The following is a 24,826-nucleotide window of genomic DNA, read 5'->3' on the forward strand; positions in this document are numbered from 1 at the left end:
CGGCCAGTATACATATCGAAACCTAAAACTCTTCACAGGTCTATCATCAGAAAAACACATATTTGACTGTCTTTTTATAAATATGTTCTCATTTTCTTAAAAGAATCTGTAATCCTGTTAAGGGATTGAGTTACTGCCAAACCCTACACTTTGTTGATAATTCTAAAGATAATTCTTTCTACACTCCTTTTAGAGGAGGTAGGTTACCTTTAGGGCAATTGTGCATTTTATTTGGGTGTTGCAACAAGAGACAAGTCTTACAAAAAAAAAACACAACACACAGTTTCTGAGTTAACTGGATTTCAGTTTAGTGCTTGTTCAATTCTGAATGGTTTTGCATTTAGATGAATTTTTCTTCCATATGAATCTTCTCTCATTGCTGAAAGAGAATGGTTTTATGGTCTGAACATCAAGTTTAAATCCAAGCAAGGTTGACTCAGCCCTCCAGCTTTAAGAAGGTAGATAAAATGAATTCCATGCAGGCTACTACAGGTGGTTCAATCTTTGATATGACCTTAATCCGAGGGCCTATCCATTCTGTATGGCCATCTAAAAATTCCTTGTGATTTCTAAAATAGTAGGTGTTTGTCCTGTGCCCTTGGAGAAAATTCAAACTCATCTCATTGTTACGCAGTTTGCTGTGCCAGTTTGCTACACTCTACGCCAAAGGTGGCTCATTTACAGATTGACACACATCCACTCTGTGAATGTATAAATCCCTCTTCATCTAGAAACTGCAAACCCTTACTCACATGAGTTGTCCTTAAATCATGCAAGTGGTCCCTAGGATGTCATTGAGCCCGCTTAGGTGAGTAAGGGTTTACAGATTCAAATCCATAGTTTGCAAAGCACTTAGGAAAATTACTAGGTGAAAGGAGTTATAAATGCAGGATATTTATTAAGTTGACTGTAGTGTTTTATTCCTTCAATATTCTAATATGTTACAATCTTTGAATAGTCCTGAGAGTAAGTTCAACAAAAAAGATGTTTCTATTTCTTTAGGATGTTGGTTGTGTGGTGGTGATTTTCTTTTCTTTTTTTTTTTTTTAAGAATTGCTATCTGTCTCTTTTTTCAAAAGTCGAAACACAAAGAACCTGTAGTAAACATCAACTAGGCTTCTGTGCACATTGGGGGTGGGAATAAGCATGGGGGAAACTGTTTTTGAACTGGTTTAAAACCAGTTCAAGCTAACATGGTTTAAACATTGCCTAGCTAATATGGATGAAGCATATATTTTAAAAACTGAATTGAAAATGTTAACTTGTTTAGGCTGGTAAAATTGTGTTTTTCTGCAAACACCATTTCTCCCCGCTTCCACACGTTTTGAGTGCTTGGAGTTTTCTCCTTCACAATAAGAACAAAATGTTTTGAACAAATCTAATTATTTTTCATGGAGGTAGTACCCACACTTCTTTGGGGGGGGGGAGGAGAGGGAGGATGGGGAATTATGTGTAGGTGGTTTTTATTTCCTGGTAGCCCACTAGGATATTCTCTCAAGACATTGTCACAGATTATCTCAAAGGTAAACATACAATACACAGCTTGGCTTCTATTGCCAGAAAATTGCACTGCCTTGTTGATTTATGGTCTCCTTTGGCTACATTCCATGTATAGTATTCAGGTAATCAGCAGCTTTTAATAGCTTTCAAATATACCCCAAGAATTAAATACGTTGTCTTGAGGGAGTTGTCAGACATAGGAAAGTAGAGTTAACTCTGTTTTATAACATGACAGTGGTATTTGTTAATGCAAACTCTATCTTGCATGGCAAAGCATGAAACCATTCTCTGTATGGTGCATAGAGAGAGCTTGAATGAATTAGTAAGTAGCAAGTTAGTGCTGTTCAATATCTTTTTGTTTAGTAATATGCTAATAGTACCGTGGGTCTTAGAACATTAAAAGTGTTGTGAATTTATTAGCCTATTTTGGATTTCAAATATTTGTTAGCAGGCCAGCTATCATCTTCAGTAGTTTTATGATCTCACTGATGTAATTCCATTGAGTTCAGTGAGGTTACTCCTGATTTCCACTGACATACGTGAGATCAGAATTGTATCTCGTGTCCTTCTGTTGACTAACCATTGTGTAACATTGTCATAATATTAACATAATAAAAACCTGACCACTAATTCTTAAGTGTTACAGTGCATCCAAGAAGTATATAATAAGCATGTTTCACAAACTTTGTAACAAAGATTCATATTTTTATGACCAAAGCAAAAGGCCCGTGTTGGTTCTTCAGAATGACGCTCTCTACTCCCAGAGGCGTCCATACACCAGTGAAGATGAAGCCTGGAAGTCCTTCCTTGAAAATCCCCTTACAGCAGCCACCAAAGCCATGATGAGCATCAATGGTGACGAAGACAGTGCAGCTGCCCTGGGATTGCTGTACGACTATTACAAGGTAGGTTGGCACCAGTAACACCTAACAGCCAAAGGTGCACTTGTTTTGCCTGCAAGTGCACCTGAAACAGTAATTTGCTAGGGAATGTAATGTAGCTGTTTACATTATTAATAGCTACTATGCAATGAGGACTCTGAGTTGGTGGTTCTAACTCTTTACATTTAAAAAAAAACACTTTGATTTTCTGACAATAGATTTATTTTAAGCTAAATAGAAACCAGTTGTTCTGGAATCTTTTTTGTAATAGGTCAGGGTACTTGTGTAGCCTACTGACCCATGTTTTTCAGGATGCAGTTTTTAATAGTTACTAGCTGAAATGCTGGAAAGTGTGTATATGAATATAAGAATGTGGGGCAAGGGACTGTCTTTTTGTGTTCCGTTTGTATAGTGCCTAGCACAATGATACCCTGGACCTCAACGGGGCCTCATAGGCGCTACCACAATATTAATATTATTTATTAATAAGATTTAGGTTGAGATTTTCTAAAGAGCCTAATACAGACAGGTTCCTAATCCCATTTACTTTCACTGATCTGTTTGCAGGTTCTGAGCGTGGACGGTCTTCTCAGTGCTCTTCCAGACACCAAATGAACATTGTTAATTATTGACAATCACAAACACATTTTCCAGCCTTTAGAACTACTGCACTTGTTATATACAAAAGTGTATGCCTATTATTAAGAGTTTAACCAGTTTTTCAAGCAGTATAGTTGCATGAAACTGCCTGGTATGTGTGTATAGAAGTATTTTGTAATCTGTAATGCACAACTCAGTTTAGTCCTTAATGCATGTGACAAAATAATTGGTGTAAAGGTAGTTATAACTGACACTTGTAGGAAAGCTTGTTTTCTGCCTTAAAAAGCCATACCTCTCTGTGCTTGTTTGTTATGCCAGTGAAAAAGCCGTCTTGTCAGAGGATTTTAATCTGCTAAATCCATTTTTTAAATTTGGCAGAGGCTATAGTGAAGAGCTTTTAGTGAAGCACAAAGAATTTGCTGTGCATTGGTATTTTCTTAAGGGTTTCCTTCCTTAGTCATGCCATCTATAAACTGTAGGAAAGGTATGGGGAGGCAAGCGTACGTGCGAAAAAAGTATAAAATGTTGGAAGGATTCATCTGTCATTTTCTGAGACTAATTTAAAGGAGAAGGTGGGAGCTTCCAAGGTCTGGAGCAGAAAATTAAAGCCTGGTGGGGCTGCCACCTGTAAAGGTTTTTGTAAAAAATTTGTAATTTCTTTTCCTCTGAGCCAAGACTAGCCTAGCTCTGACAAAAGCGACAGAGTCCTGTGGCACCTTATAGACTAACAGACATATCGGAGCAAGAGCTTTCGTGGGTGAATACCCACTTCGTCAGACCCATGTGGTGGAAATTTCCAGAGGCACGTATAAATATGCAGGCACAGGGCTACTCCTCTGAAACTAACTCTGACAGTGTGGCTTGGAAAGCCTTACATCAACAGTTTCAAAAGTTAGTAGTCATTTTTGGGTGCCCAACTTGAGACACCTTGAAAGGGATTCATTTTCAGTAAGTGCTGAGCACATGCCCTCTGAAAATTAGGCCCCTTTAATATGTCTTAAATTAGGCACCCAAAAATGGAAGTTTCCAGAATCCCTAGTCACTCCAGAAAATCTTGACCTACATTCTTCTGATGCTCTCTTACATTCTCTATGCTACTTAAAAGCCACTGGATTTTAAAGGTTTTAATTGAAGCTATTTAGAAAAGTACTGTTTCTACTAGGGTTTTCTGTCATCAGCCTATAATTACTATTACAAAAAATTAGGCGTTTCCAATATAATTTAAATAGCTTGTATTTGTCAGGTAAAGGTGCGGTATCTGATCATGCTTACGCAGCATGTTTCAGTGCTGGAAGGTCTGGAGTTAATTCCTTCTAATGTATGAATGTATTAGTTCTTGTTTGTTTAAATGGTATGTGCTATCAGTGTCTTGTAGCTTTTGTGTTTTATCAGAGTAGCCTGGAACCTCAAGATAAGTAAAATTTAATGGCTAAATAATAAGTAAGAGATCTGCATTTATATTTTTTAACAATATATTTAGGAAGTTTTAACAAGCTTACAAATCCTTGCCGTGTAACTATCAGAGACAAAATAATTACAAAAGTGATCTTTTGTTTACAGATTACTATATTCTTGTATGATCTGATCTCCCTTTAACAGGGTGTTACCATAGTATAAAGTGAGTATCCTTACAGTACCCCATGGCATGTCTATTACCAGTGTGTGTGGGTGAGGTTCTGTGTCCTGCCATGTGCAGGAGGTCAGACTAGATGATCATGATTGTCCCTTCTGACCTTAAAGTCTGAGACTGAATGCAAATATCCTGTTCTCGGTTTAATCCCTAAAGTCAGGATACTGATGATCTTCTATTGTACATCATATCTCCCCCACAGCTTTATAAAATACTGGCTGGGGTTTTGCGGTTAGGACTGTAAGTAGCCTTTATCTTTAAGAAGTAAAATGTTGTTGGTGTAAAGTGGAGAACTAGATAGCTCGGATGATGGGTAATTGTGGAATATGGAGCATTTTTCTTTGTCCAGATTACTGGTTCATATCTTGCCCAAGTCAATAGACGACAAAAGCCATTACTGAGAGCTGGTCAGTGACTTACATCAGAAGCATCATAGTCTAGTCAATAGAAAATCACCCTTTATAAACTATTTATAAATATACCCTTAACATAAAGGGTTAATACATGAGTAATAAATATTTTTAATACATTTTTAGAGTCCTAAAGGTCAATAGGTTGCTTATAACCATGGTTTATAGTTAGCTGTAAGCACATCAGCAGAAGGTTTCTATTAATCATGTTTAATCCTTCATAACTTATCAATATATCTTTAATATAAAGTGTGACTGAACAGGATATGGGACTGGGATGTTAGGAACTCATCCAAGTTCTGCTGTTGATTTGTTCTATGGCCTTGAACAAATTGTTCAGAGCCTAATTTTCCAATGTGTTAACTCCAGTTGAAGTCAGTGAGTGTTTGTGGGAGCTCAGATCCACTGAAGAGCAGGCCATCAGCCTCTCTCTCTGCTTTCCCATGTATAGAATGAGGATATCATCTACCTTACAGGGGCACAGTGATAATTAGCTACTGTTTGCATACTGCTTTGTGAATATAAAAGACTTTATAAAGGCCAAGTATTGTCATTATTAGACTTAGTGGTCTCATTCTAGTTCCCAGGGAAAGTCCAGGACTAGTCTCAAAAAATATCTGACCAAAAGTGTCTACAGAGGCAAAGGTGTGAATGGGCAATGAGAAACTGGTCTAGACAGCCTCTGTGGGTAGACCGAGGATGTCGCTCTCCAGAGCTGTTGAGCTGATCTTTCCTAAGTAATAAAGTCACCAGACAAACTGAAGCCTGTTAGTTTTCTTTATCAGAGCTACTAGTGACAACTCTTTATTTTCCCTCCAATTCCATTATTCCAGTTGCTGACACTTGATAAGAGATGGTGATCTTTCCAGCCAGGTTGGAAACTTGTCCCTGTCCTAAGGTTTAAGCAGTTTGTCTTGTTTTTTCTATGCAGGAATCTAAATTCCAAAGTAGCACTCCATTGTATTAATTTGGGATTCTTTTAGCAGCATATGGGATAGACTTGACTTCCCAAAACAACAGTGGTGATGATATGTTTTGGCATTGTAAAGAACTTTACAGGTGTTAACTGTACTTTAAATAATTGATGCATAACAGAGTGATACTTAGCTTTCCAAACTTTGGGGAAAAAAGAATGGGCCAACCTTGTTTGGATAAGAACAGTTAAACTCTCACATGACTTATACCTCCAGGTTCCCAGAGAAAGGAGGACTTCAACAGCTAAACCAGATGTAGATCACCCTGACCAAGATCATGGCAAAAGGTACTGGATTCTATTGTTGCACTTTTGCTTTAACTGACATCCTGGTATGTTGCTAAGGCTGCTTAAATGAAGTTTGCTGCCATAGCTGCAACAGCTCTCCTGCATTTGTAATGGAGATTGCAATCCTTTCTTCTGCACCATCAAGGCACAGCAACTCTTGTAACAACCCAAGGGTTAGATGGTGGAGTTACCACAGGCTTCGGAGTCAGGGTCAGCAGGTACTTCAGGTGCTCCAGGACCAACTAGGGTTTGAATTTTAATTCAGAAAGTCAAGGCTCCATCCACTTCTCATCCCTGCCCACTCACCACCCCCTGTGCAAGAGAGGGAATAGCAATGCAGTGGAACTGCTCTCTTCCCCCATGTGACAATATCCCTTTCAGGGGCATAAGGAGGTGGCTGATAAGCATTTACTCCCCAGGGTTTACACAAGGTGGCTCATGATTGAGTCTTAATGGGCAGGTCCTGATCTTCCAACTACCCAAGATCAGGTCTTTACATAAACCCCATCAGTTACTAGGTGCTACAGGACTGGATGTATCTGGAATATGTAGTCAGGATTCATTTGAATGGGGTGCCATAAAATACTGCAATGTATTTATGATTTGTTAATCTGTGGTTCTGATGCATTAGTTTCACTTGGATAAATTTTTGCAGTTTTTTCTTTTATTCGGGGCGGGGGCGGAACCCACCAACAAACTATGGAATTTTAAAACATGAATATAAATTAACCTTAAGTCACACTCCTTACTGCCCTCTTCCTACAACTCTAAGCTGAAGAGAGAGCTGACCAAGACAAGTTTAAATTGTTCCAGCTCTGATAACAAGCTGATTCAGTAGGCTGAGGAAGACAGAAGCCAGTGTGGTGGTATAGCATGTAAACTTATATATAAGCCAATCAAGTGAGTCCCTCAGTGCTTGATACCCTGTCAGTGGGGCCCTTAGTGTATTGTGTTTTGGGTGACTCAGTTTATGGGCTGTTACTGCTTTAAGGTCAAATATAGTATTCTAGGAGTCAGAAATGGATAAGATTTTTATAAGTTCTAGAAGCCTTACCCCTAGATATAGTTAATCATCACCAATACAGGGAGCTGGTATTCTGTTTCTCCTTAGCCAAAAGCCCAATAAATGTTTCTGGTTCTGCCATTTAATGTTTTGTTTTGAACCCTTTTTTTCTCTTAAAGAAACAGCATCCCAACAGAACAGTCGCTCGTCTCTACTGGAGAAAACAGAGTGCAGGTTCTGAAAAATGTGCCTTTCAATATTGTTCTTCCGCATGCTACCCAAATGGCCATGGACAAGAGAGGCCATCTGACAACCCCTGACACCACTGTTACTGTTTCCATTGCAACAATGCCCACGCATTCAATTAAAACAGAAACACAGCCGCATGGCTTCACTGTGGGTATCCCTCCCACTGTCTACCACCCTGAGCCCCCTGAACGAGTGGTGGTTTTTGACAGGAATCTCAACCCTGATCAGTTTAGTTCCAGTGCTCAGCCTCAGAACTCCCAGAGGCGCACGCCGGACTCCACCTTCTCAGAGACCTTCAAAGAAGGAGTGCAAGAGGTACAGAGATCACTCACTATGTTCTGCTTGTGTGTGTTTGCGCAACCAAATCAGTGTATGGGTGTCACGTTGCACCTCTAATAGTTACATAAACCTGAAATCTCAGTCCGGTGGATTAGAAATAGAAGACTTTCCCAGAAAGGTCCATAGGTATAATTTAGTAAATTAAACCTATAAAACAAAAAATCATTATCAAAAGCAAATGGCTAATCTTACAAATGACGGAAGCTTTGGCTAAATAGCTTGTGGAAATAATCTGTCAGCAGCAACAGTGAAATAAATAGTGGGCCAAGTTTACAAGAGCTCTGCGCCTGAAGCTCCCATTTAAGCACCTAAATAAACTGGTCAGATTTTTCACAAGTGCTCAGTGTCCATTGTCCTCAATGGGGAGCTGCTGGATGCTTGTGACAATCTGGCCAGTTTATTTAGGTGCCTGAATGGGAGCTGAGCTCATACAAAAATCAGACTTTTTTTTTTTGTTTTGTTCTATTGCATCTTTTGAAATCTACAGGGTTCACCATCACTTCACTAATATGAACTTAGAACTTAAAGGGATGTCCATAACATGCAGTAGCTAGCAAGCTTCAGGAAGGCTTGATTTTTAAAAGCTGGCCCAGAATGGGCTTGCTAAATCTTGTGCTTAATTGGCATATAAAGCATTATTTGACTGGGGCCCATAAACAGCATACTCTATATGCTAGCCACAATCCCTAGTTATCAGATATTCAAGGCAGCTGAAGCAGGATTGTAACCTGGCAGCTGTTGAATTTTTTCTGTTGTTGCTGAATTAATTATCTGTATTTTCAGGTTTTCTTTCCTGCTGAACTAAATCTGCGGATGGCTAGCATGAGTTCAGAGGACTACGTTTTTGACAGCATTGCTGGGTAATACTTCAAGCTTTTTGTTGTCTTGCAGCCGCCTGATCTCTTATAGCCAGTTTGTTCATGACTAATGGGTGCAGCTTACTTATGAATTCTCTTATGGGTTGCCTTTCTTTAGGCATGATTCTCAGAGGTGCTGAGCACACCTGGTTTTAGCTGGTGCTGAGTGCTTAACAACCTGGAAAGTCATGCCTGCAATATTTAGGAAAACTATCTTTGTTGGATTGATAATGGCACTGTCTGGGAGTCGTGCTGATTTCTAACCAACTTGGTAGGGTGTGATCATCTAGTCATTTAAGAGAATAATAGTTACTGCAGAACCCTCCTGCAGCTGGCTCCCAATTGCCTCACCCTGATAGATGCCCAGAGATGCTTGTCTGCTCTCTCCACATTGAGAATCTACAGCAGGCATTGGAGGTTTGCTGTGTATGGATTTTGTGTATAGAGACCTACGATGGGGAATGGGTGATGTGGGGTTGGTTTGTTTTTAATTGAGAATGAAACATTGGTGGGGGGAGGAAGGGACCTAGCAGCCTTTGAACGACTCTTAACAGCATTTTGGTCATTGATAGAAACTTTTCTGTTACATAAATGAAACATGTTGCAGTAAGCCTGAATAGACAGCATCCAATCCTACATGTTGATTTTCTCTGCAAAGAGCTTTTCTAAATGTTTTCTCATGAAGAGGATTGATTATCAACAAAGAGCTAGTCTTGCTTCCCCCTCTCTTCCCTATTGAGGGTTTAGTGTCTCAACTAATAAGTCTGGAACTTCTCCAAATTAAATGTAAAACACTTTGCTAAAGAGTTTGCCAGGAAGCTATCAATGTCCTTTTTGTCTCCTAGGAATAACTTTGAATACACCTTAGAAGCTTCCAAGTCACTTCGTCAGAAGCCAGGGGACAGCACAATGACCTACCTAAACAAGGGTCAGTTTTATCCGATCACCCTTAAAGAAGTCAGCAGCAGTGAAGGAGTCCACCACCCAATCAGCAAAGTCAGAGTGAGTGGCAGTTCTTACAGATTCTTGAGAGAAGTGTTGTGGGTATTTATTGCTTATTGGAGGTGCTGGGCTGACTGCCTTGAAGTCCCGTAGACACACAACAGTCTAGACTGAAGCCCTCAGAAGCAGGCCCAGCTTTCCCCTTCTGCCATGCCAGTGAAGAGCAGAAGAGGTTAAATTGGTCTCCCGGCCTATTCAGTCATTGGTATGTCTGAGTCTGCCAAACAAGCAAGTCAGTAGTGGTGATGGGTCTATGTGACATAGACACCTGGAAAGAGAGCATCCAACTCTCTTTATGTGGGCGACTTCTGACTGCCTTGTTTTTTTATGGCCCTGAAGAACTTTAGCATGTTTGCTCCCATTCTAAAGAGGATTCTGCTTTGCCAGGTGTAACTTGGCTTTCCCTAAGTTTTGCACACCAAATGCAGAAAACCTGATACCAAGTAAAAGCTTCCAAAACAAATTTTCTCTGTGGCTTTTTAAGTTTTGTTTTTTTTTTCTCTCTCCCTACCCCCTTCCTCTTCACAAAGAGCGTCATCTTGGTCGCGTTTGCCGAAGACAAAACAAGAGAAGATCAGATCAGGCACTGGAAGTACTGGCACTCAAGGCAGCATACAGCCAAACAAAGATGTATTGACATTGGTAAGAAATGCTCTAATTACTGGTATCAAACGCCAAGCCTGACTTCCTTGGCAGGGTTTGACCTTCTATTGGTACTTCATTTTTAAAGGGAACCTTCAGACCAGGCTGAGCACTGTCCTTAGCTTTGTAGCAAAACCAAAGGGATGTTCTTGGCCAAGGTATTTTCAGAGGGGACTAGGTATTTTGGCAGCCTCAATTTGTGTGTGTGTGTGTGGGGGGGGGGGGTGCGCATGCTAATGTTAGATGCCTTGAAGATACCAGATTTTCAGAAAATGCCAAGTGCTCCCCACTCCATCTGAAAGACTCGCCCTTTTCAGATGTCTTAAGTTGGAGCATCCGAAAATGGAGGTGCCCCCAAATCACTAGTTGCGTTTAAAGATCTTGGCTAGTATAGTCAAACAGCACTCTCTGGGCTTTGCAAGCTTTCTAAACGGTCAGTGTTTTTGTCCGGGGACAAACTCCCTGCTGAAATACTTCAGCGCTCCTCAGTCTCCTTCCTGCTGCTGCTCTTGCAGCGAGTCCTCGGTTCAGTTAAAAAGAAAATACTGCAAATTTCCACTTGCCTACAGACAAGGCTGTGACTGGCTGGCTTCCAGATTTCCTTGGTTGAAAGCTGGATTGTGCTCCCAGCCCTTTCCTTCTGTGAATAAAGGCAGGGATTAAGCACTTGGCACTTAAAGCTGACGTGCATGTAAATCTTTATTATTGAAGGAGCTTTACTGAGAGCGTATGCTCGTCATGCAATGTGACATTTTTCATATGTAACTATAGGGTATGGCACAGATACATGCCATGCTTGGTGTTGCTGCCTTTCCCACTTTAGTTTTTGTTTTTAATTCTTCTTCTTTATTTAAAAACTGCTTTCAACCTTTAGTAAGGATCCGCCTCTGAAATCCTTTCAGAACCTTTAACCCTTAGGGTACTGTGGAAGAGCTGCAGTCGCTATTCAGTTTGTCTGCGTTGTATGATTAAAATGTTCTCCTCTCCCTCCCGACAGCTGACTATAAGGAGAGCTTCAATACAATCAGTAACATTGAAGAGCTTGCGTACAATGCCATATCCTTCACTTGGGACATTAATGACGAAGCAAAGGTATGCGACCCATCTTACGTTTCCTGCTCTTCCAGCATATGGGGAAAGAGAGGGGTGTGTGTGACCTGATGATTAGCATGTAATGAGTTTGTTTACAGTCTTGTATTAAGAAATAAGCAAAATCTGGCTGGCTAAGAGGGCTTACGTGAGCAAATATTAAAAGCTTTGCAGTGACTTTAAGTTTCTAACAGGGAAATCAGTCCTGCTGGACAAATACTGACACATGGAGGCACCAAACTTCTTCCTAAATAGTGCTGCAGAGGTGCTGGAGATATGATTGGTTCCCAGTTACGCTAAATGTGTGGTGCTGTGATAATTGCCAGTAACTTTTTGGTATGCTCCAAAAGAAGGGCCAGTTTGGCAATTTGCCAGGAACCTAGACCACTGCACCTAAATTGCATTAAATAGAATAGATTGCAGCTGCCCTTGTTTATATACAGAGGTATATTCCACTGAGGCTACAGATCCTAGCATGCAATGATCCATTTTAACCTGAGTGGCCTGTAGGTGAACTCATTTGAGCCACCATCTGATCCTCACCCAGTGTTTTGGGCCACTGTGTTAGGAGGTAGATGTACTGTGTCAGCAACTTTCCCAGCTGGTGTGTTTAGTTAATTGCAGCTGTTGCTGTTTGAAACCATAACCCACGTAAATTTGCAGAGGCATTGTGCATCTTCAAAGTTCTAGAAAACCTATCTAAAGACAGCAAAAAAGGGTCCAGTTTCGATCAGATTATACCACTGTTGATCTGATGTAGGGGGGTTAGAGGGTTTTCTGTAATTTTACTGACTCTTGCTCGTCAGTTGTGTAATTCACCAAGGCTCATCCCTATGCTGGAGGTATAGGGCTTAGTCTCCAGTTTAGAGAGTTTTCCTTCCTGTTTGAGATCAGCTGATCATACCTGGCACATCATGTTGGAAGTTAGTAACCAACAAAGTGAAGATGACTGAGAATGTAGAGAGCATCTGTCATCCAGAAGGACTCCAAAGTGCTGCACCTGGAAATAGTACTAATGGGAGAATGGCAGAACTCTTCACTGAAAAGCATTTCAGGATTGTCTGTCTGAAGCTCTACATGTCAGTGCTTTGCAGCACATGTAGAAGTCAAGGCCAGTGCCCAGCACAGTCTGTCAGTCTCAGAGATGCACTGGATGACAGTTCAAGAGTCTGGTATCAGATTCCAGTCTTTAAAATTCCTTGAACTTAGAACCTAATGCCCTGGCTTTGTTCATGTCACAAAGGATGGTTTTCTGTTTTACCTTGGAATTGGTCAGCAGGATGCCTTTCCCGTGCAAAGATACTGAAAGGTTTGACTGGGTTTTGAGGCATGGAAGTGCTGGACTCTTTCAGGAAACTGGATAGAATAATAGCTGCCATCAGTACAGGATCCAAGAGTAAAGAGCTACATATTTTCTCACTGCTACAGATTAGATTAATAGTCCATCCGTCCAAGGAACTCAAAGTCCTTTACAAACATGAATTAACTGAGCTTCAACAACCAAGAGAAGTAGATAAGAACTATTTAGAGACTGGGAAATTGAGACAGTCTGTTTCACTGTTATGAAAAGACTAGTTTAGTTCTTGAGACAGCTGTGGCTGGTAAATGCACAAGCAGGAGAGTAGACAAGGATATGAACTAAAGGTACAGTGTTGATCTTGGAGACGTAAGTGAACTTCATTACAGATCCTGTGAAATCTGCTGCACGCTTGACCAGGGAGAGGGGACAGTATTTTCTGGAACAGTGATGTGCATCCCGGCTTTATGAAAGTGGAATTGAGACCTGTATGTCTGGAAATAACTTTGAAGGGTTGGGTGGCAGAGGGGAACAATTCTCCTCTAAATCACTGGTTCAAGTCCAGTGCAGGGTAGTAGACACTAAAGTCATTTCTGTCCCATTGGTCTGGGATGTCCTGTGTGAAATAATAAACAGGTGGTCTTGGCCTGTTTCTCTAGTGGATGGGTGTTCACATCAAAATTACCACTGAGATAATTGGCATCTTTACTGGCAGTTAGCCCAGGGATTGAATGTGGAGAGTGTGAAGTGCCTTTTCTCACTCCTCAGCTGCACCTGGAGGAGTGGCCATGTTGGAGGAGTTGTGTGGGGATGCTTGTGCTGCTTGTTCTGTGGCTAAATGGAGACTGGCAGCTTCCAGGGTTGGCAGTTTGGGATTAAATCCACACACACAAGTAGCTTGAGCTGTAGGTTAGACAACACTAATTTGGGGGTCTATCAGGCCTTTGAGCATGAGTCCTGACTGTTGGAAATTTACAAAACCGAATAAAACTGATGTTTTGAATGGAAGTTTTTTAGACTGAAGCAAGCAGGGAACCGGTGGGCCTGGGTGTGGTGTTAGCTAGACTGCTAAGCACTGACATCTGTATAGGGCACCCAGGGGTGAGGCTCCCAGCCTGGGGAGCCACTCGCGCTACAGGGCTCAAGCTAGCACTCTAAAAATAGCAGTGAGGAGATGGCGGCTCTAGCAGCGTCTTGGGCTCGCCACCCCAAACTCAGACCCTGTGCAACGTCCACGCAGCTATTTGCAGCGTACCAGCTTGAGTCTGTCTGCCCTGACTGGAAGGCTCGCTCCAAGCTGCCACATACCCTAAGGTTTTACATGAGACAGATCCACAAAGGGTTGCCTTTGTAGCAAGCACACTGGGTTGCTACGTCACCTATTTAAACCTCGTTGGGTGGTGGTTTGTGTTTTTTTTGTTTTTTGTTTTTTTAATTTTTATTTTTTTTCCTTCTTCCCTTGAGCGAATGCATTTGACAGTGAATCTTGATCAGCTTACTCATCAATGGAGCTGTAGCTCTTTCCCAACTCTGATCTTATCAGGAGGAGACTGAGCCAATTTCAACAATTTTATTGCATGGTTCATTTACCTCACTTCTTTTTGTGCAAAAAAAAAAAAGAAAAAAAAGCTTGTGCGGCTCTGTGTATGGAGAGGGTGGGGAATGAGGCAAGAGTTGAGCTTCCCATGCTACAGAAGTCCTTCAAAGCAATAAGTACAATGCTTTATTTTTAATGATGACAGTGATATTACATTGATAAAGCGCTTAACAGACTGATGTACAGTGGAGCCTTGATTATCGGGAGGGTGCTTACTCAGCCCCTTCTGTTATCTGAAATGGTAGGCCCACAGCCAAAGGATTTGTCCTGCGATACTGTGTGGCTTTTTTTCCCCTCCCCCACTCATTCTGGTTTCTAGTCTTCTGTGAGAATGGCTTAGGCTGTTGCTGAATTTGAGATTTGCCTGTGCTAGAGAAAGTTGCAAACAGTGGTGGGTGCTGTGCATCCATACCTGCATGTGCAGAATTTTTACTTTGCCTTGTGTGGGGGCATGTTCTATGCCTCCCACTCCGGCCCTGGCAGAAGCTTGCTCTTCCCTCCCAAAGCCGGAGGATTTCGGTGCCCCCAATGATTATTTGGGGGGAGGGGTGTCGTGTTGCTGCTTCCCCCTCCCCACCCCCCATGCGTGCCTGATACCAGTTGTCTTGGCGAGCTCAGGTCTTTGTTCATGTGTATGATGTAATTTATGGGATTGGCAGCCTGAGCACCGGACTGACGCCTATAGATGTGGTTTTTCAGAAGGATGAAGTAAAATATCATCCCATGATGCTGCCTCCAGCAACTGTGATACAGTGCATTGTGGGTACATAGCCTTTCTTCCCAGCAGAAATCCTTGAAGTGGAGTTCCTGGAAGTAACAATCCACAGCTGGGGAGATGCTTTGTATATTTCCATGGCCAACTTTTCTTTTCACATTTTTCTAATGGAGTTTGTATGCATCATGGATTTGGTAAAATATAATGGCACTGTTATGGCATAAAAATATTCTTTGTCTTTTAAACATGAAAAGCCTTAAGATTTATAAACTGGAATGCAGCAAACAGAAAATTCCTGTTGCATGAAACTGAAGTAGCTGGAAACAGGTGTTTAAGGGACAGTGTGCATTGCATTGAGTGCTGCCTGGTTCTTTGCAGTATTCTGCAGGGAGAATACCTTCTAACTGTGCAGCAGCAACCCCAGAGCTTTGCATGTGCGTTGGCACTGTGATGCATCAGTGACCTGATGCAGCGTATAGTGATGGCAAGATTTGCTCTGAGCAAGTAGTGACAGTGTAGCTGACAGTTTGTGCACTGTCTGTGCACTCATGTAAACACGTGTGGGAGGAGCTTGTAACTCCAAAATCAAATAGTGTAGAGAAGCAGTTCTGTGGTATTGTACTACTATCCCTGCAGCAGCTCCCCAGTGCCTCCTGCTGGCTACTCTGAGACAGCACAGGAGTCTCTGGAAAGCCACACAATGATAGTGGAGTAGGTGGGTCAGAGTATTCACTGGGCTGAGCAGCAGAGTGTTAAACCCTATAAGGGCAGAGACTCTGGCGCTGCCTTCCCTTGGGGTGAAGAGCTGAGGGTGCTCCAGAAGGGTAGGAGGAAGCCTGGTCTGAGGGGCAGGGGAGAATCCATCCACAAGGAGTTTATTCTTGGAGTCAGCAAAGGGAGTAGGGATTTGGGAGAAGAGGGTGGGAGGTGAAATGAAGGAAGATGGAAAGATATCCTGGAAAATGCATTGAAACTGAAGGGGGGGAGAGAATACTGAAATGGGGGGAGTGGAAAACACTGACGGGTGGGGCAATGCTGAAGGTGACCCTGCTAGTTGTGTGAACCGTGATAGATGTAAGATCTTGGACTAAATATTTCCCCACCTGCACTTCCAAATTACTTAATTTGGGAGGAGGTGTGTGAGAGGAAGTGAGAGATGTGTGGGGACTCATTTTATGGCTGATGGCTTAACCAGGGCAGCTGCTTGATGCTGCTCAGAAGTTTGGAGCCCGGGGGAGGGGGAGGATGGGTGAATAGGCAGAGTGCTGGGGAGAGTGTCAAATGTACATGATTGTTTCCATTGATCACATGGGAAGCATGATTCACCCGCTGGGTTAGGACTTGGCAGATCTGGGTTCAGGTCCTTGTTCTGCCCCAGACTGCATGTCCCCTTGGAGAAGTCACTTACTCTCTCTGCCTGCATTCCTTATCTGTAAATAAGGACAATAGCACTTCCTTGCTCCTACCTTTCCTCTGCCTTGTCTACTTAGACTGTAAGCTGTTCGGGCTAGGAACTGTCTCTTACTCTATGTATACGTGCAGTGCCTAGCACAATCAGGCTCTGTTTTCAGGTGAAGCCTCTAGGTACTACTTTAATAACAGTGAATATCATCACTATTGCGCTCACTCTCAAAAATATGGTGTCTGTATACAAATCTTATGGCCTGGCCCCAGCACTCTTCATTTTTCCAGGCACAATAAGCACCACTGTCCCACCACCTCTAGTGGTGTGACAGTAGGTCTGCAGAACTTCCTGACCCTTACATTTTGGGGGCATAGCCTGGTTTCAGGTCAGTGAGAGTTGGCTGATGCAGCCAGTCAGCTTCCTCAAGGCTGGCTGGCTCTGCAGGATTCAGCTCAGCGCTCCAGCTGAAATTTGTGCTTGAGCCCCTGCTATGCTGGTATCTAAGACCATCCACAAGTTCTACTGTACAAGGCTGCCAATATCCAGGAATCCTTTCCCACATATGGAAATATGGCCGCTTCTGGAGTGAAAAGCAATAGCAGTTTAATAGTACTAGCCGGTAGTTTGGGGCAAGGAAGCCTGCTCAGCTCAGACTGTGGGGGAGAAGTAGCTAGACAGAATGGACTTACCCAGTTTGGAACCTAACAAGGATACAGATATTAACACTCATCTGATTCCATGGGATACTTCAGTGAACACAAGTGATATTATTTGGGGGATTTTATCCTGTACAAGTGACATCTCTAGCAGTACAGTGCCTTGATGCAACTTTGTGCTGGCTAAAGAGACCCATCTTCTAAATCAACAGCATAGCTCCCTGCAGTTCCTAGGTAGGTGTCCCTTAGGTCAGGTTATGTCTGCACTGCAGTTGAACACCCATGGCTGGCCCGTATCAGCTGACTTGGGTTTGCAGCATTCAGATTGCGGGGCTGTAAAACTGAGATGTAGACGATTGGGCTCTGGCTGGAGCCCAACCCTGGAACCCTAGAAGGGATGGGGGAGGGTCCCAGAGCCCGGGCTACAGCCCAAGCCAAATGTCTGCATCTCACTTTTACAGTCTCATAGTCCAAGCCCTGTGAGCCAGAGTCAGCTGACCCAGCCTGACCCTGGGTGTTTAGTTGAAGCATAGACATTCCCTCACTTGTGTTCATTAAAGTTAAGGTATAGAAGGGAGTAATATGTGCAGCACTTCTGGCATTTGTTGCCAGAGAACCTTTACAGAGAGTAAAAACAGCGAGGAGTTCTTGTGGCACCTTAGAGATTAACAAATTTATTTGGCATAAGCTTTTGTGGGCTATAATCCACTTCATCAGATGCATGGAGTGGAAAATACAGTAGGCAGGTATAAATACACAGTACATGAAAAGATGGGAGTTACCTTACCGTGTGTGTGTGAGAGGCAAGGGGTCAATGCTAACAAGCCCAAATCAATTAGAGTGGATGTAGCTGTTGACAAGAAGGGGTGAGTATCAACAGAGGGGAAAATTTTTGTAATAACCCAGCCACTCCCAGTTTTTATTCAGGCTTAATTTGATGATGTCAAGTTTGCAAATTAATTCCAGTTCTGCAATTTCTCATTGAAGTCTGTTTTTGATGTATTTTTGTTGAAGAATAGCCACTTGACACGTTTGAGTGTTCAGGGAGATAGAAGTGTTCTACTGGTTTTTGAATGTTACGACTCTTGATGTCAGGTTTGTGTCCATTTATTCTTTTGTGTAGAGACAGTCCGATTTGGCCAATATACATGGCAGAGGGGTATTGCAGGCACATGATGGCATATATCACATTGGTAGATGTGCAGGTGAATGAGCCCCTGATAGCATGGCTGATGTGATTAGGTCCTATGATGGTGTCCCTTGAATAGATATGCGGACAGAGTTGGCAATGCGGTTTCTTGGAGGGATTGGTTTCTGTTGTGTGGTGTGTAGTTGCTGGTGAGTATTTACTTCAGGTTGTGGGGCTGTCTGTAAATGAGGACTGACCATCTCCTAAGATCTGTGAGAGTGGGGGATCATCCTTCAAGATGTGTTGTAGATCTTTATTGTGCCTGTCCTCTAGTAGGTGCCTTCTGGGTATTCTTCTGGCTTTTGTCAATCTGTTTCTTCACTTCCCTGGCTGGGTATTGTAGTTTTAAGAACGCTTGATAGAGATCCTGTAGGTGTTTGTCTCTGTGCGAGGGATTGGAACACATGCAGTTGTATCTTAGGGCTTGGCTTTAGACAGTGAATCGTGTGATGTGGCCTGGATGAAAGCTGGAGGCATGTAGGTAAGTATAGAGATCAGTAGGTTTCTGGTATAGGGTGGTGTTTGTGACTATCGCTTATTTGCACTGTAGTGTCCAGGAAGTGGATCTCTTGTGTGGGGTGGTCCAGGCTGAGGTTGATGGTGGGGTGGAAGTTGTTGAAATCTTGATGGAATTCCTCAAGGGCCTCCTTCTCATGAGTCCAGATGATGTCATCAGTGTAGCACAGGCAGAGTAGAGGTGTTAGGGGACAAGAGCAGAGGAAGCGTTGTTCTAGGTCAGCCATAAAAAAAAACAAAAATACCCAACAACAGTGCTGCTGTCTTGGAGGTATAAATCATCCCTGAATGTGAAATAGTTGTGGATGAGGACAGTCACAAAGCTTGCCGTGACATTATCGAGGATACTGTTCCTGATGGCTTGTAGTCCATCTTTGTGTGGAATGCTGGTGTAGAGGGCTTCTACATCCATGGTGGCTAGGATGGTGTTTTCTGGAAGATCACCGATGGATTGTAGTTTCCTCAGGAAGTCAGTCGTGTCTTGAAGATAGCTAGGAGTGCTGGTAGTGTAGGGCCTGAGGAGAGAGTCCACATAACCAGACAGTCCTGCTGTCAGGGTGCCAATGCCTGAGATGATGGGGCATCCAGGATTTCCAAGTTTTATGGATCTTGGGTAGCAGATAGAATACCCCTGGTTGGGGCTCTAGGGGTGTGTCTGTGTAGATTTGTTCCTGTGTTGCTTCAGGGAGTTTCTTGAGCAGATGGTGCAGTTTCTTTTGGTAACCCTCAGTGGGATTGGAGGGTAATGGCCTGTAGAATGTGGTGTCAGAGAGTTGTCTAGCAGCCTCTTGTTCATACTCCGACCTATTCATGATGACTACAGCACTACAGTGATCCCTGAAATTGGAGATAGTTTGGGTATTTTTTTCACTTTTTCCTGCCTAAGGAAAGTTGCAGGGAAACCTGACTTCAGTGACATCTTATATGACAATCAGCTGTTTAATTGCTGTACTAAAGGTGGAGAAGAATCGTACCCAAACCATTTTTAGACAGTTTGGTCTGGCCTCTTGAAACAGGAGGCTGCCTAGCATGGGTGTTCTCTGTACAGTGGAACCTGCCCATGGTATTGTAATAAGCAGGAGTCTGTTTCCCTGAACTTACTTTTCTGAAGAGGGTGGATCACTTACTGTGATTTAAAACAAGACTTATTTTTGTCTGAGTGGTTCTGAGATAGTATTTTAATATGTTCTAGCATAATTTTTGTTTGACGTTCACTAGAGGAACAATTTTAACTTTTTCTCTGTGTATATTGCATGTATACCTATCTCATCTCATAGAACTGGAAGGGACCCTGAAAGGTCATAGAGTCCAGCCCCCTGCCTTCACTAGCAGGACCAAGTACTGTCCCTCACAGATTATTTTGCCCCAGATCCCTAAATGGCCCCCTCAAGGATTGAACTCGCAACCCTGGGTTTAACAGGCCAATGCTCAAACCACCGAGTTATCCCTCTAATGATGGTTCATTGGAATGGCATTCATATATCCTCAATAAAATAAGGTGTTGCCATCTTTGGCTTCATTAAGAAGGTACAGGTTTGGTTAGTTGGGAATGAAACCATGAAATGTGAATGGGAGGATGGTGAGTCAAATACCTATTTGCATTTCCAATAAAAGAAGAGTGTCAGGTTAAAGCAAGGGCTGTTTTTAAAATAAAAAAAAAAAATCTGGGGCAAAAGTGAGTGCAGCTTATGAAGCGTGGAGAGAAAGTCATAGTAAACGTACACATTTCTGAGGAACAGATTTTTAGATAAATCATCCTGGAATTCCAGAGTGCAAACCCAAGTTTCTCTCATTCTAAACCACTGGAAGCAAATTTCTGACTTAGGTTCTGATGCATTAGAACAGATCCTGTGCAATACAACACAGGACTTGGTGATCTAAGCTTCTTTTTTCCATGGAGTTGCCACCTTTTGCTGTCCAGTGGTAACAGGTACCCACAGCCTTAGGATGTTCCATTAGAAGAGGAGCTAACTGAATGTCTTGAAATATCATCTATTTTTGCTGTAGAAAATGGGAGGTTCCCTCCCCTCCCACCCCACATCCATCATTGTCAAACTTGAACTAACGCGCTCATTCCATGGCAAGATTTCGGCTTTGGAAGTTGGTGTATTGTTCTCTCTCATGCCCTTGCTGGATGTCCTTCATAGGGTTTTCCTCCTGTTGCCATTTTCACCAGTCCTGCCACCATGGATTCTGGATAGACTGATGCTATGGCTCCACTCTATATCCCAAGAACATGCAATAGGACTGCACATCTACCAAACAATCCATATTTTGGGTGTTGAAGCCCACAGATAAAAAGTGGGCAATACATTCATCTCCACGTCTGCTCCCCTGGCTTCCCCTCCCTGTGATGCAAAAACCATGAAGCATGTGGGAAATAAAAGAATGAATATTGTGAACAGTGCTCATGAAGATCAAACAAGATGTAGCCAATTTTGATGCTGTCTTTTTAGAGGTGAAAATGTTCCCAGCAAGAGTTGTCAGTTTGTCTTTTAGAGATTTCCCTCTTTGTTTTCACAATACTTACGGAAGGTGGTCGTGGAAAAACAACTTGCTTAGGGCCATCCGTATTACATTAAAAATCTCTCTCCTTTAACGTAGCTTTTTTCTTTGGGTGGACAATGAATGACGTGGGTGGAATCCAGGCCCAAAGCTGCTTAGTCAACCATTCGTCAAGAGAAGTTGTAATATAACCCTTTTTGCAAGACTCTGAGTTGACTCCATGAACAGAAGGCAAAGCTACCAGCAGCTCTCTCTGTTAGAATCTCTTTCCCATGCCCAGAATACCTTTTTGTGTCAGGATGCTGACAGAGTATCCTAAATTGTAGTGGTGTCAGTCTAGGCACATCCGTCTCTTCCATCTCCGTAGTATATGACAGCTCTCACTACACAATCACAGACGTAGCAATCTTATGAGTGAATCAGTGCAGACAGAATAACAAATTGGCTTGACTGTCCTTACCTGAATAATCCTCAAACCCTTTTATTTAATCTGGACAAATGTGCTGGCTTTATTGGCTCCCACTTGAAAGAAGTGGTAAGGGGTTCCCACAGCTTCTTTTCTGCATCCCTTTCTGTATGTTTTTAAATTTGGCCCAGGCTGGGGCTTGGCCTGGAATTTGCATCCCCCAGACCATGGCAAGAAAGGTACTGTAGCCCTCCTAGATACATTTGTGCTTATGCAGGGATAGTTTTAGTGTGTTGACAGTCTTTCTGCAACCCAGCAAAGACACTATATAAACTTGTGCACTGTCTCCAGACAAGGCAAGTGGAGGCCTCCTAAGCAAGCTAAGTTAAGGCAAGCTAAGACCCGATGGGCGTCTCTTTATTCAAAGGCAGTTGGTAAAGGCTGAGACGTGTTCCTGTGAACAGTATTTGGTCTGGGGACCAATCCAAACAGAGGCAGCCATGCCTTGTGTTATAGACAGGATTGTCAGAATTCAATTCTTTTAAATATAATTTTCACATATCAAAGTTTGTTTTAAGCATTTTTTAGATTTTTATCAATTTTAAATGTTCAGTTGCAGGAAATTATGGGGGTCAGATTTATTTAATGACAGACATTGAGATTCAAGAGTTAAGATTTTATAAACTGTTAAAACACTAATTGTCAAATCACATGTCAAAAATACATAAAGGTAAATATCCTTAAATCAACAAAGCATATATGTTTTTACTATTCATTTGCTAGTCCATTTGTAACAAGCCCAATTCATAAGTCTAAATCACCGGATTTTGACTCTAGGTTCTCAACAGCATTTTTACTGCTTTTCCCCTGTACATTTTGATTTATTGATGGAAATATTTTTTGGATGGTTTGTATGTGTATGGCAAAGCCAACATTTACCAATAAAAACCTGATCCTTCCAAGCCTAGTTATAGTGACTGTCTGCCCAGAGGATCCCAAGATGCTAGGTAGAACATACACAGTAAGCTCTTCGATCGAATGTTATACTTATTTAGGAGGACACAGAAACATTCCCTAACATTTTAGGATTGGGGGTCAAGAAGAATTAAGTATCCAAATGAAATCCTTAAGAAGGTGCATGTTACGGTTTAACCTGCCTCTAGCTAATGAGCTAGAAATAGCATCAATTCTATCACATGAATTCCAGATACTCTGCATTGATGCAAAAAGACTGAATCAAACCAAAAACTAAAAGCATCTTGAGTGAGCAGAACGTGTCCTGTGAGCCAGTGACAGCCAGGCTGCATCCCATGGTGCTGCACAGCTGAGCCCAGGGAATGGACTGGTTGCCTGTGTGCGATCCTGTGTGCCGGCTGGTGCAGCATGTGGCACCTGCTGCCCCTCCCCTCGCTCGGTGCTCCCTGCTGCAGTGCCAAACAGCATCCCTGCTGCAAGAGTCCTCACTGTGCTAAATGGGCTCAGAGCACAATAAGCCACTGACTGTACACGTCAGTTGCTAGGGGTTGGGCGTCCTGTATCATAGACCCGGGGGATACCTGCTTAGCCTCTGCATGCCAAGGCTTGGGGGAGACCTATCCAAGTATTTTAAGCATCTGAATAGAGCCCAAAGTGGATGGAAGAATCCCATGCACTGCTACAGATTAGGGACTGAGTGGCTAGGCAGCAGTTCTGCAGAAAAGGACCAAGGGGTTACAGTGGATGAGAAGCTGGATATGAGTCAACAGTGTGCCCTTGTTGCCAAGAAGGCTAACGGCATTTTGGGCTGTATAAGTAGGGGCATTGCCAATAGATCGAGGGACGTGATCATTCCCCTCTATTCGACATTGATGAGGCCTCATCTGCCATACTGTATCCAGTTTTGGGCCCCACGCTAGGAGGAGGAGGTGGAAAAATTTGGAAAGAGTCCAGGGGAGGGCAACAAAAATAGTTAGGGGGCTGGAGAACATGACTTCTGAGGAGAGGCTGAGGAAACTGGGATTGTTTAGTCTGCAGAAGAGAAGAATGAGGCGGGATTTGATAGCTCCTTCCAACTACCTGAAAGGGGGTTCCAAAGAGGATGTATCTAGACAGTTGTCAGTGGTAGCAGATGACAGAACAAGGAGAAATGGTCTCAAGTTGCAGTGGGGGAGGGTTAGGTTGGATATTAGGAAAAACTTTTTCACTAGGAGGGTGGTGAAGCACTGGAATGGGTTACCTAGGGAGCTGGTGGAATCTCCTTCCTTAGAGGTTTTTAAGGTCAGGCTTGACGAAGCCATGGCTGGGATGATTATTTAGTTGGGGATTGGTTGTGCTTTGAGCAGGGGGTTGGACTAGATGATCTCCTGAAGTCCCTTCCAACCCTGATATTCTATGAAGTGGAAATTTGGTGGTGCCTTGCACACTTCAAGTTCCTGTTCAGTGTATGTGATTCCATGAATTAAATACACACTGGGCTTAAATGATCTCCAGATGTCTGTTGGCTCTAAGGTAAACTTAAAATTGGCTGGCATATCAGAGAGAGCGTTACCTTAAGGAAATGGTTCCAGTACTTATTTTTGAACTTTGATAAGTCAAAACTGCTAAACTGAAAACCTCATACTTGCCAAGGAGCCAGTCTTCAATGAAGACCATTCACATCTGAGGAAATTCTGTTGGGAAAGAAGTATGTTACATGTGCGCAGTAAGTTGGTGAACATGCCATCTGCATGTGGAGCTAATGAAGACTTTGGTACAGTAACTTAAAGAGACAGTTGAGTGGTGGTTTGATTACAGTCTATACAAGTACCTCCATGAGGAGCAAATATTTGATAACGTGCAGTGCAGGAGTTTGGGGTGGTGAGGGTGGAGGTCCGGTTGGTCTCCGGGTTGTGACTGGAGAAAAGTATTACACGATCCATTGGCTGGAAGTTAAAGCTAGATGCATTCAGACTGGAGATAAGACATACATTTTTAACAGCCAGAGTAATTAGCCATTGGAACAACTTATTAAGGATTGTGGTGGATTCTTTATCAATGACTGGATTTTTTTTTCCCCTAAAAGATACGCTTCGGGAATTATTATAGAGAATTTCTGTGGC

The 24,826-nt window shown here is 42.6% G+C and overlaps 1 protein-coding gene across 4 annotated transcripts in view; it reads left to right on the plus strand.

The window, feature by feature from the left end:
- Positions 1–24,826, plus strand: part of GRHL1 (grainyhead like transcription factor 1) — a 91,997-nt gene that overhangs the window by 18,288 nt on the left and 48,883 nt on the right. For all 4 annotated transcript variants that reach the window (XM_050950780.1, XM_050950777.1, XM_050950778.1 and 1 more), the window contains exons 2-8: positions 2,219–2,405; positions 6,212–6,282; positions 7,465–7,849; positions 8,657–8,733; positions 9,576–9,732; positions 10,263–10,374; positions 11,372–11,466. In XM_050950780.1, coding sequence (XP_050806737.1) covers positions 2,340–2,405; positions 6,212–6,282; positions 7,465–7,849; positions 8,657–8,733; positions 9,576–9,732; positions 10,263–10,374; positions 11,372–11,466 — 963 coding nt within the window. In that variant the 5' untranslated portion in view covers positions 2,219–2,339. The remainder of the gene's footprint in view (positions 1–2,218; positions 2,406–6,211; positions 6,283–7,464; positions 7,850–8,656; positions 8,734–9,575; positions 9,733–10,262; positions 10,375–11,371; positions 11,467–24,826) is intronic.

The sequence above is a fragment of the Gopherus flavomarginatus genome, chromosome 4 (genome assembly GCF_025201925.1).
Source record: "Gopherus flavomarginatus isolate rGopFla2 chromosome 4, rGopFla2.mat.asm, whole genome shotgun sequence".
Classification (NCBI taxonomy): Eukaryota; Metazoa; Chordata; order Testudines; family Testudinidae; genus Gopherus; species Gopherus flavomarginatus.